This window comes from Cydia amplana, chromosome 13, assembly GCF_948474715.1.
Source record: "Cydia amplana chromosome 13, ilCydAmpl1.1, whole genome shotgun sequence".
NCBI classification, from domain to species: domain Eukaryota; kingdom Metazoa; phylum Arthropoda; class Insecta; order Lepidoptera; family Tortricidae; genus Cydia; species Cydia amplana.
The window spans coordinates 4,933,990-4,946,128 of NC_086081.1; the positions used below are offsets into that span (position 1 = coordinate 4,933,990).

The window sequence follows — 12,139 nt, forward strand, 5'->3', positions numbered from 1 at the left end:
CGACAAATCTACGAAAGTATGATACACTAAAAACTACGTATTTGACTAATCGTTTCCTTGATTTTAATGGCAACTAATCTCTCTTTCTTAGTAAAATATACATATTTCAAAACAATACTTTGAGTAGTTGCGTAAACATGTCCGCCTTACATACAAAACTTTTCATTAAAAAGTGTCATTATGTATCTGCATGTAGATAGGTACAAGGTGTATGATCTGGTATATGGCCGTATAGGAAATGATACTAAGAAATAAATAGGGGCACAGAGAGAAGAAGTTATTGTGTAAGTTAATCTGAAGAAATCGAATATGCTGCCTTCATAAATTCATAACACAAAAAATTGTTTAACCACATATGAGGTAAGGTGGGGTAAGACTATCACCGGGGTAAGACTATCACAGACAGACAGACATGACGAATCCATAAGGGTTCCGTTTTTTGCCATTTGGCTACGGAACCCAAATAAGGTATCTAATAGTATTACGGTTTAATTTATAACAACTAATCTATTAAACGAGCAATTCTTGTATATATTTCGGGGATCTCGGAAACGGCTCTAACGATTTCGATGAAATTTGATCATATATGAGGGTTTTCTGGGGTGAAAAATCGATCTAGGTAGGTGTTATCTCTGGAAAAACGCGCATTTTTGAGTTTTTAGGTAGGTAGGTATATGTTTTCCAAGCAAAGCTCGGTCTCCCAGATATTTAAACTTTATACGGCATACGCTGTCAGCTGTCAAATTTACAAAAACAAAACATTGCAAATGTGATTCATTTTGTTTCATGTAACTTTAGGTACAGGTATTATAATATGTAATCATTCCAGAAATAGTTTTATGTTTATATAATATTTTAATGTTATAATATGATCAATGAATAAGGTAAGGTGGGATAAGACTAACAGTACAAGGATTCCATACAAGTGATAGTCTTACCCCGGTGTCGTCTTACCCCACCTTACCTTACGTATTAAAATTGCCCGGGTTATTCGGGTCCATCCTGTATGTACTATAGTACTTATACTAAAAAACTATTCACAGATTTTTGTGCATTCTTTAAGATTTCCTTAAATGTAAAATAGACAGATATTCGTCGTATTATTATTACATATAATATATATTCAATGCCAATATATATATGTAATAATAATATGACGTAAACATTGCCAATTAACTTACAGTGCCCCCAATAAAAGATTTGTTGACAATATATGTAATACTTTCTAATTCCCGTGCCACTTAATCAGCTGTTTTAGGTAAATTTGCTATGGGAATTAGGGCACGGAAATTAGAATTCGTAATAAAAAAATTCGCCAAAAATTTAAATCGTGTTTGACCAAACTGATATGTTATCGCTTACATAAAGATACATAAAGGGCTCCTAAATATGACAATTGTCATTGAAAAGCTATGTGGAAAATAAAATTTATAAGGGGCATCGAAATTAGAAAAAAATTGTCGCCCACCCGGATTCCGAAATACTTACGCGATTTCCTCGAACACGCCGCGGCTTGACTTACATCCGCTTGCTTTGAGAGACAGCCGAATACTGCCAGTACAGGTGAGGCGGGACACGAGGCGGTTCAAATACAAACGTCGGCTGTCAGAGCCCTTTGAGTTTTGCCGACGAAATTTTACTCGCGCGCTCGGACAAAATTTAAACATCGATCACAAGTTATTTACCACAATTAAGTTAATAGTATATGTGCTCAGTGATAGTAAATATCATCTAGTTTAAGTATTTGACACTAAATTAGTGATACTAATGTAGAATTTTTCGTAGGATTTTTCATTATGCTTAAAAGTAGATTCCGGACAGGGCACGGGAGTAGTAATTTGAGCCTTTAGGTATTTTTATGTGTACTCTAAAAAACAACTAATCAGTGAATTCATATGGAACTCGGTGTGAAAGTGTGACTTCTTTATGTAAAAAAAAAAATGGTAAGTATTATCTGATGCTAACCCGCGATTTTCATCACGGACAGAAAAAAAATCGTGTTCAGAAATTGACCCATCAGCATCTTCTAACCGCGCGAGTTTTTCTTCTTAAAAATTTAGATACGCGATTAAGTCCCGTTGTACAATTTAATAATTTTAACCGTGACCTCCCGAACTGTGCACGATGAGAAATCAAACTTAAACTGGTATTTGTGCTCCTATAAGTACGCAGTGCGGTGACGGTGACAGTACCTACGGATGCTATAGTTTGGTCACTCCGTTAAGCAACCGTATTCGAGCAAAAGGAAGAATCTCCGAGCATTTTAAACGCGCGTAGGACACTGTGCAACTTTGATCTATTGTAGAATCAGTATTGACCATCTAAAGCGAATTAATGCGAATGGAGCTAAGGACTTTGTCTCCAAACAGTCCAGTTAAAATCAGGTGACCTATGTGTATTGGCACGAGTACTATTTTGTCAAATAATACAAAAATATTAATTGAACAAGTCTGCGGTAATGATGTTACTACTTATCTTACCTACGTCATTAAGCACCTCATTTAATAATGGGCACATGATTGGGAATTTCCTTGACAGTTGCATGACCAATTGACGTAACCCTTATTATAATGAATTAATGAGTGTGAGTACTCATAGCTTGTTGTATTAATTACAGTACACTCCTTTGGTGGGTTTCATTATACTTCGCATATCGTGTACAGCTAATACGTATAGTACGCATAAATTATCTGCTCTCCGATAAATTAGTACTTCTATCATCATATCATATCACAGTCAAGTCAACTGTCGGAACAACAACTATTAGAACATGTGTATGTGTATAGTACCCGATAAGTTCCGTTAAAGTAAATTATAATGTGTGAAAATCGTGAAAGTTTAAATCAGTGATGTGTGTATAATATTGTGTATTTAGAAAACGTTGGGGAGTGTCACCCTAAAATTAGTTATTTGTAAATAGGTAGTCTTACTATAATAGTTTTATGACACTTTTACTAAAGTGCTTATTTTTTAAGGTATTTTTTATTATTTTATGTCACATGTGTTTGAATAATGTTTGCAGTATAGGTACCTATTTACCTAATAAATTATTTTCGTTTGTTTCAGATTTCAAAATGGACGAGAATATAATGAACGAGACCTACGGCAGCCAAAGTGAACTTTCAAAGTGAGTTATTTAGATTTTTCTTATACTCCTTTTTGTTATTCTCCGAAGTAAGAAAACTCATATACTTTCACATACTCGTACACTTATTCAAACAGTAGATAATTATGTCGACTTCAAAGAGTTCAAAGGCATGTTATGTTATGAAAAGATTTCGTGAAAATAGTAGGTAAGTATATACTGTAAATGTCAATATTATATTGCCTGTAAATACTGAAGGAAATAGAAACGATTTTTTTTTCTAATAGAAGATTTATATTTACTAGCTATTTCCACCCATATGTTCATATCAACCGCGCCGAACTTTGAAAATAATGTAACGAACTCAATACAAATAGAGTCATCTAGACAAATCCGTCCGATAAATCTCACGTGAAAGCTTCTGCTGAAGGATTGAAATATGGCTGTATTCGTTTAAATTATGTCTTGGCATGTGTATGTGTACACAGATTTATTAGATTTTTCCTTATCTGTCACAATTTATGTCGTAATTCATGTAACGTAATGTTTTAGGAAGTGAATTTTCTTTTTCGTACCTATTCAAAGAACAAGTTATCTTAGATTTTGATAAGTATACATAATATATTAGGTATTTTACTCGCAGATTTATATTACGCTTCGAATCTACTACTTAGATGTAAAAATGTTAACGAACAACGCCGATTCATTGGTAAATAATATCAACATTGCTGCTACTTTAAAACAGTGTTAAAATCAATTAATATAACTTTGAATTATTAATTTTTTTTTTTTGTTATTTCTGCGTATTTTAAAATCTACCCAAAACAACAGTTTTTAAACATGAAAAAATCGCACAATAAAACTAAAATTACCTACAAAAGGTTCTCGCTGTTTTGTCAAGTCCAGACATGGATTTCATATAAAAGCTAGTGAGAATGGGGTTCCTCTAACAGGAAACTGCTCAAAGCCTTTCCGCTTACCTTTGTTTTATCCACGCTTTTGTACGCTAACTTGCTGGTGTTCATAGTATTGGTTGAGAGTCAGGTTTCATTTATTATTTTTTCTACTCCAGCACTTAAATGTGTCAATTAAATGACTGACAGTGATATCTAAAGCAATGTCATTTGAATGCTTTGTCTATAGGCTCATAAGATGACTGCTAGCAGTCATCTTATGAGTATAATACAACTGCTTTATTTTTTTTAAAGATACAAGTTCCGATCATCTTGATTGAAAGAGGTATGTTTTCATTTACAATAATAACTCTTTTTTTTTTTTTAATAATAACTTTTTTTTTTTAAATAATAACTCAATTTTTTTTAAATAATAACTCTTTTTTTTTAATAATCTCTTTTTTTTTTAATAATAACTCTTTTTTTTTTTTTTTTTTTTTTTGTTTTTTTTTCTTTTTTTTTTTTTTTTGCTGCAGCTGTCATAGAAAAAGTAATGTATGCAACAGCTCATAATTGGTTCTTAAAATTCTCGGGTCTTTTTTTACAAAACTCGACTACGTCTCGTTTTGTAACTTCGACCCTTGAATTTTAAGAACCCTTATTATATCACTGTTGCATAAACTACTATTATACATATAAAAACAGGATGCAAAGTGATCTATGAGCCGATTTTAGGTTTGAAAAGTTTTAGCCCATTTAAAGTTTGGAAGTTAAAAAATAAAAGCGCAGTAAATACAGTAGCGAAAGGATGCATAATTATTATGGCTAAGCTTTTACTGTCCTTCGATTATATCGTATCTTGCGTGTTGCTCTCGCACTTACATACTTTACATGTGAGAACGTGACATTTACAATAACAGATGGTATATAAAAGTGCGACCATCATCCGTAGAAGTAGCTAAATTAGATGCTAACCTAAGTCACTAATTTACAATTAGTAAAGACACGTAAAGATGTGAGAGAGGTTTTAAAGTTAGCAGTGAAAGTTACTGACCTACCTACTTGAATTTTCTCTACCTACTTGAATCTCATTAATATGTTTACGAAATTTGTTTTACAATTACAACACATTTTTAAACAGCAGTAATTATCAAAACAATAACAGATTTTTATAATCTGAATGCCGCTAAGATACACGCGTCTCCTGGACACGCCGCTAAATAGAACTTCAACAAAACTTCGAGCAAGCGTAACTACCTAATATCTACTTCACTTCAAACACGACTTCAATCCACAAAAGACTTCCTGTTCCTTTCATGCCATCTCGCCCTGCCGGGACAATCTTGTTTTGAATATACAATATCAAAGCTATGTATTTATTATTATTCATTGGAATGGAAATATCTTAGCATATTTTATGAATTGTTTGAAATTAGGGCTTCCGAGTCCAAACTTCTCTTCAGAGCCTAACGAGGCTTAGGAAGAGGCAAGTTGGAATTATTCTTCGACAATATTTTAAACAAAGTATTTTCAAAGAATTTGAGACGGAAATTCTTTGGAGTTTGTACCGTTAGAAAGCTTATATTTCGAGCTCGAAGCTTTGAAGTTTCGAGCACGACATTGCACTCAGGGTCCAGAAAAAGTCTATCACCGTATACTGCGTACCTACAGCTTTTCATTGGATGGACGGCAGGGCAACAACATTTTTTTTGGTGTTACCTCCCTAATAGTCGCTGCCAATTAATATTAAGAGGGAAGAAGAATGACGTTTCTCCAATACAAATGTTGTCCCCATTTTTGTCTCTGGATACTGACATTATGGAAAATAATATTATTACATAATTTTATGTACTTATATTAATCATGCTGCATAAAATTCGAAGACAACACATAAAAAAAAATTAGAAGCGAAAAACTGATTTCATTCAAAATTTTAAATACCCCTGACTACTTTAACTCTTATAATAGGTAATTAAAATTTCGAAAAAAATCAAACGTAGGGGCATAGCTATGGTTGAATACAACAAAATTATGTCAAAATATTTTCAATAATGTTGATATCCAGGGAGGAAAATAAATAAACGTACCTAGTCCCCATTTATATCGCGAAACGGCCGTCCTTTCCTCTTAACGTATTCCCTTATCCTCCAGGTTTTCACCGGGCCTGCTGACGTTTGCGGCAATAATGACGGGTCTCATCATGCTAGTGGGTCTCTTCGGAAACCTACTCACCGTGGTAGCCCTGCTCAAGTGTCCTAAAGTGCGCAACGTGGCCGCAGCGTTTATCATCAGGTATGAAATAGACATAGAAATCATTTATTCAGACAACACATCAATACCACTCAATACAAATTACACATGTAGCAAATACAAGGCAAAGAAAAACAAAGCAGTAGAAATAGAGATGTGAAGCCGAAATGGTCTCCAATCAGCATTGCAGCTGGCACGACTAGCGTGGTCGACGGCGCTGGTTTTCAGAGCCGTATAATGTCAGTAGTCTTGGAAATTAGCCGTGGCTACCGCCGGCAAATTGTAGGATAGTCACCGCTGCTGCCTTAAAGTAAGGCTAAAAGATGACTCACATTAGACTGGGCCGTGTCCGTGCGCTTACTTTTCTATGACAGATGCCCAGTGATCACGTGATGTTTTCCATAGAAAACGAAACTCCGGAAGCTCCGGCTCGGACACGGCCCGGTCCAACGTAAGTCATCCTTAAAGCGATCAAATACAGTAATTGCTAAACATTTTCAGTCTCTGCTGCGCTGACTTTCTATTCTGCGCCATGGTACTCCCCTTCGCGATCTCTGGCTTCTGGCAGCAGAAGTGGTCCCACGGCGACGTGTTGTGTAAGCTGGTGCCGTTCCTGAGGTACGGGAACGTCGGTGTTTCGCTGCTGAGCATCGCTCTCATCACGCTGAACCGGTAAGAATACACTTTTAGGTACTTTATTTTGAGGCTATTTTGTCCCACAGTTTGCTAAAGGCCTTCTATTTTCTCCTCTCCTTTTTTGTGTTGATTAGTCGCTGACCATTTTATGAAAATCACCGGCGTAGACAAGAAGACAATCGTTAATTGTTATACTAATCAAATAGTAAGAAATGTATGAAAATGACCACTTTTATATCGCCTCTGAAGCTACAAACGCCTACAGATTAACTCCTAAGTGTAAGGCCTGAGTGGACGCTCGGAGCGGAGCGTATACGTTTGCATTTGTATGACATGCACGCCGCACGCCCCGCCCCGCTGCACGCCCAACATGAGCGTCCACTCAGGCGTTACAAGGGCCACTTGCACCATTCCACTAACCCGGGGTTAAGCGATTAAGCCGTTAACCTAGTGTCAAATTGTACTGGAAACCATGGTAACTCCAGGTTTAACCGGCTGAACCCAGGTTAGTGGAATGGTGCAAGAGGCGCTAAGCGAATTCACCTTACCATTAGGGCTTAGGCGGACCTTATTTAGTTAGGTTAACCCTTTATCAGGCTGAGGGAGATATATGTCGCATGCGTACAGACAAGTCATATTCTCTAAAGTCGTTGAACCTGGTTATTTAAAGCCCAACAACATCCCCTTTAAAGCCATTTCCAATTTCTTTGTTTGAGTTTAATAATTGTAATTTTCTAACAAACTGGAATCAACATTCCGTCGAATAGAATTTCGAGAAAACCAATTTTTCCCTCAAACACAGCTACTGGAACAAATTATTTCCATTTTGATTATAATATCTACAAATATTAATAGAAGGTTTAATAATAATTATAGTTTAATTAGTTTAGAACAGAAAAATAGCATAGTAATTTTTTGTTTCAAGAATATCTTATACAGCGTGCAGCCCACTATGGGGTTTTAAATGCATTCCAAATTCGTTAAAAAAATGTTTTACTTAAGCCAAAATTTATGAAACAGGTAATATTTACCAGTGGACGGCATAGTGTATTTGGTAGTTCATACAATTTCCGTTATTAGGGTTCCGAACCCAAAGGGTAAAAACTTGAAATTTTCACAGATTATGTATTTCGGTTGCCGATAACAACAAATACAGAATATAATAAATATTCTATACAACAAACGTGATTGTTTTGCCGTTTTTTGGGTAATGGTACGGTATACGAAACCGTGCGCGAGTCCGACTCGCACTTGGCCGGTTTTTTATTACTTAGAGAGAAAGTGGACTGACTCTATGCGTTTTTTTTTTCAGCTACATAATGATCGCTCACCACAGCTGCTACGGGCGCGTGTACCGCAAGTACAACATCGCGCTCATGATCGTCTTCTCGTGGATGTTCGCGTACGGCATGCAGATACCGACGCTGATTGGGATATGGGGTAAGGAACGAGCATAATATGGCCCGTATATACTCAGGGCCTTTAGAAAGGGGCAACGCATACGTGGGGTACGTGGGCCATTTTATTTAAATTGATACACTAGACTATTTTTAATTGGAATATGTTTTGTGTTATTTCTACTCAGAGTCAAGCTCTTTCGATTAAATGGTAAGTATAGGAGAAAAAAGTGTCCAAGAAGTTTGTTTCGATTCCGTTACCATTTTTCATAGACTTTATATGTATAGGTAACGCTAATGGAATGGAAAGAACTAAAAATGTATGAAAATTTTAGAACAGTTTTACATCTAAAAATAATATGACCCATGGATATGTACATGAAACTGTAAGCGCCCTTTTAAATTTACCTAGGTAATCATCATCATTTATTAATCATTCGTTTTCCATTCGCCTTCCTCTACCTATAAATATCGAGGCATTATTTTATATTCGAAATAACTCACTCAATCAATCAGTATCTAGTGAGATCATTCATATATTAGAACTGTTCATTGAGGAAGTATCCCTAAGTTCTTTTTATCCTCATTTTACAGGTAAATTTGACTACGACAAGGAACTGGGAACGTGTTCAATACTACCTGATGATAACGGCCGCTCCTCGAAGACAGCTCTCTTCGTCATCGCTTTCTTGGTGCCGGCTCTGCTGATTTTGATGTGCTATGCGAGAATCTTCTGGGTCGTGCATAGGTATGTACAATTTCTAATAAACTCCAATATACTCATACTACGTAGGAAATGGGTAGAAATAGTATTACTAAAGGTGACAGTCCATTTCCAACCGCAGCTGCACTACTGTTCATTTTACTATGGAAATTGACAGTAACAGCGACGCGTTCAGTAGTGCAGCTGCGGTCAGAAATGGAATGTTACCCTAATAGTAAACTATCTATCGCTCTTACATATTAGAGCGAAATTTCTAATAAACTCCAATATACTCATACTACGTAGGAAATGGGTAGAAATAGTATTACTAAAGGTGACAGTCCATTTCCAACCGCAGCTGCACTACTGTTCATTTTACTATGGAAATTGACAGTAACAGCGACGCGTTCAGTAGTGCAGCTGCGGTCAGAAATGGAATGTTACCCTAATAGTAAACTATCTATCGCTCTTACATATTAGAGCGATAACGAACTAATTTTGTCTTTAAGCCTCTGCTACTTCTGGCCTAGCGTGGCCGAAGGCATCATTCGGCAATGATGTTGACTTCGAAGGACGATTTTACTTTAAATACTTAACAGTTGTTATTGTTAATAGCCGTTCTTCAGTGCCTCGTAAAACTTAAACTAACAGCAACTATATTATTTCAGCTCAGAACAACGCATGCGGGAACACCAACGCTCACAAAACGCTAGCCCAGGCTCTCTTAACACAGACAAGCGTTCAACCGTTAAAGACAACAGGGAAACCAAGGCGCGTAGGAACGAGTGGCGCATCACCAAGATGGTGCTCGCTATATTCCTGTCGTTCCTGGTGTGTTACCTGCCGATCACCATCGCTAAGGTCGCTGACAACCATGTCCAATATCCCGGTAAGACATTTAATAGGCATGTTGACTATTTGTAGCCCAGGCTTGCTTAGTACAAGACAGACAAGCAGTCCATCATCTAGAACAACAGAGACCAATGCGCGTAGGAATGAGTGGTGCATCACCAAGATGGTGCTCGCTATATTCCTGTCGTTCCTGGTGTGTTACCTGCCGATCACCATCGCTAAGGTCGCTGACAACCATGTCCAATATCCCGGTAAGACATTTAATACGCATGTTACTATTTGTAGCACAGGCTTGCTTAGTACAAGACAGACAAGCAGTCCATCATCTAGAACAACAGAGACCAATGCGCGTAGGAATGAGTGGTGCATCACCAAGATGGTGCTCGCTATATTCCTGTCGTTCCTGGTGTGTTATCTATCTAAGGTCGCCGACAACCATGTACAATATTCCGGTAAGACATTTAATACGCATGTTGATTCCTATGTTATCGACTATGCTTGTAGCGCGTAGCACGTGCTGGCAATTTTTTTTTAGAAATTTTATATTTATGATGGTAAATCCACACTTTGTCATTGCAAATTTAATGCCATGTAGCTTGATCCGACTCTAGTTTATTATGAAAACAAAAACTTACCTACCTAGTTAATTAATTGTATTCGCATTTTAATTGTATACCTTGAATCAAGGTATAGTCTTTGACGTAGGTATTTATCTTACTTTAATAGGAATATTTTCCTTGATGCTCAAGGAAAGAAGAATAAGTAGGTACTTACATATGTATCAGTTTAGTAAATTCCCAGTAAACAAGGTGAAGTAGTCAATAAAGTAGTAAACAAAAAAACCGCTATAGATCGGCTACATTTGAGAAAACATGGTAATCATAGTCATAGTTAAACATATAAAGATTATTTAATACAAAAATAATAAAATGGCCGAGGAGCTAACTCCAAGGGAATTTAATTTTTTGTAAGTGTCCCACAGGGAGATAGTTAAGTATTTGAAAAATGCATCCGGATCTGGCACGCGTGCAGTGTAAAAGATAGTAACTACTTATAGTTAATTAGCCAATTACCTAATGAGTAAACTCCCTTCATTCCAGTATTCCACATCGCCGGCTACCTCCTCCTGTACGCGAGCGCCTGCGTAAACCCGATCATCTACGTCATAATGAACGCGCAATACCGCGCCGCGTACGCAGCGGCACTGTGCTGCCCTCTATCGAGGTTGTCGGGGCTCACCAGCGGTGCGTATCCCTCGTCGCCCGCATGCCCCAACACCAGGAAAACGGAGCGCACGTCTGCATTGGCCTCGTATATTAGAACTTGAAGGTATCACATGAAACTAGCTATCTGGAGACTATTGAACGGTTCAGCTATAGATTTATCCTCTAGTCGCCCAGAGGCCTTTTAAAAGGACTTCATCCCATTTTAGTTGAATCTTTATTTTGACAAATCGAAATTGCATTTCCATAGCAAGTTCTATCGTTTGGGCGGTTAGAGGTTAGGCTAGAGGAAGTACATTAGGGTTTCTGATCCAAATAGATACCTGATTTTTGCCAAGCTACCTACCTATCTATTTATTTAATTAAATCGTGATCAACTTTTGTAACCTTTTGTTATCGTGAAAGCTTCTGGAGAAAATTGGACTAAGTGTATAAGGTGTATTCGGGTATTTCCGAATGACGAAAATTGGCGGATAATTCTGAAAGCTGACTCTTACAACGAAATATGAGTGAATTTAAAACGATTTTCGGGATTACTTAATTTCCGGAATTACCCGAATAAACCTTACTATTTATGTTCACTAAAAACTCTGAATCAGGATCTCCGCAATTAATTTGACAACGCAACGTGAACACGTTGTGATTTTTTTTTTCATGGTACCTATACTTATGGATCTGTATCTGGGGGCACGGCAGTGCCCCCGCCAAGTCGAGCAAAACAATTATATTATCAATTAGATTTACAAACATCTCAATCTATTAACCAATACCTGCCTCACATAATAAACGTAGGACCGTCTCAATAGTTTCAGGATTGCTTCTGCAATGTGCTGTGAATATAGTTGCATGTTCCGTTACAGTTTTCGATTGAATTCAATAGGTCGACTCTATATTAGTCTGCTCTTTTTTTAGAAATAGTACTCTAGATCAAATTTTGTCTCGACTAATTTTTATTTCTAGTCATGCGTAGCTAATTTTACCATCCACTTATACCGCTTTGTTTCATATTCGCTATAATGACTTTTTAAAACAAACACAAAACTTTCAACAGTTCCATTATGATTTCAAATTCTTTGTCTCGAAACATGCTATTCCTATAC

The 12,139-nt window shown here is 36.7% G+C and overlaps 1 protein-coding gene across 1 annotated transcript in view; it reads left to right on the forward strand.

The window, feature by feature from the left end:
* LOC134653451 (G-protein coupled receptor moody) overlaps positions 1-12,139 on the forward strand; it is a 57,079-nt gene that overhangs the window by 43,293 nt on the left and 1,647 nt on the right. The window contains exons 2-8 of the mRNA XM_063508817.1: positions 3,067-3,127; positions 6,130-6,270; positions 6,730-6,900; positions 8,177-8,304; positions 8,856-9,009; positions 9,633-9,853; positions 10,917-11,060. Coding sequence (XP_063364887.1) covers positions 3,075-3,127; positions 6,130-6,270; positions 6,730-6,900; positions 8,177-8,304; positions 8,856-9,009; positions 9,633-9,853; positions 10,917-11,060 — 1,012 coding nt within the window. The 5' untranslated portion in view covers positions 3,067-3,074. The remainder of the gene's footprint in view (positions 1-3,066; positions 3,128-6,129; positions 6,271-6,729; positions 6,901-8,176; positions 8,305-8,855; positions 9,010-9,632; positions 9,854-10,916; positions 11,061-12,139) is intronic.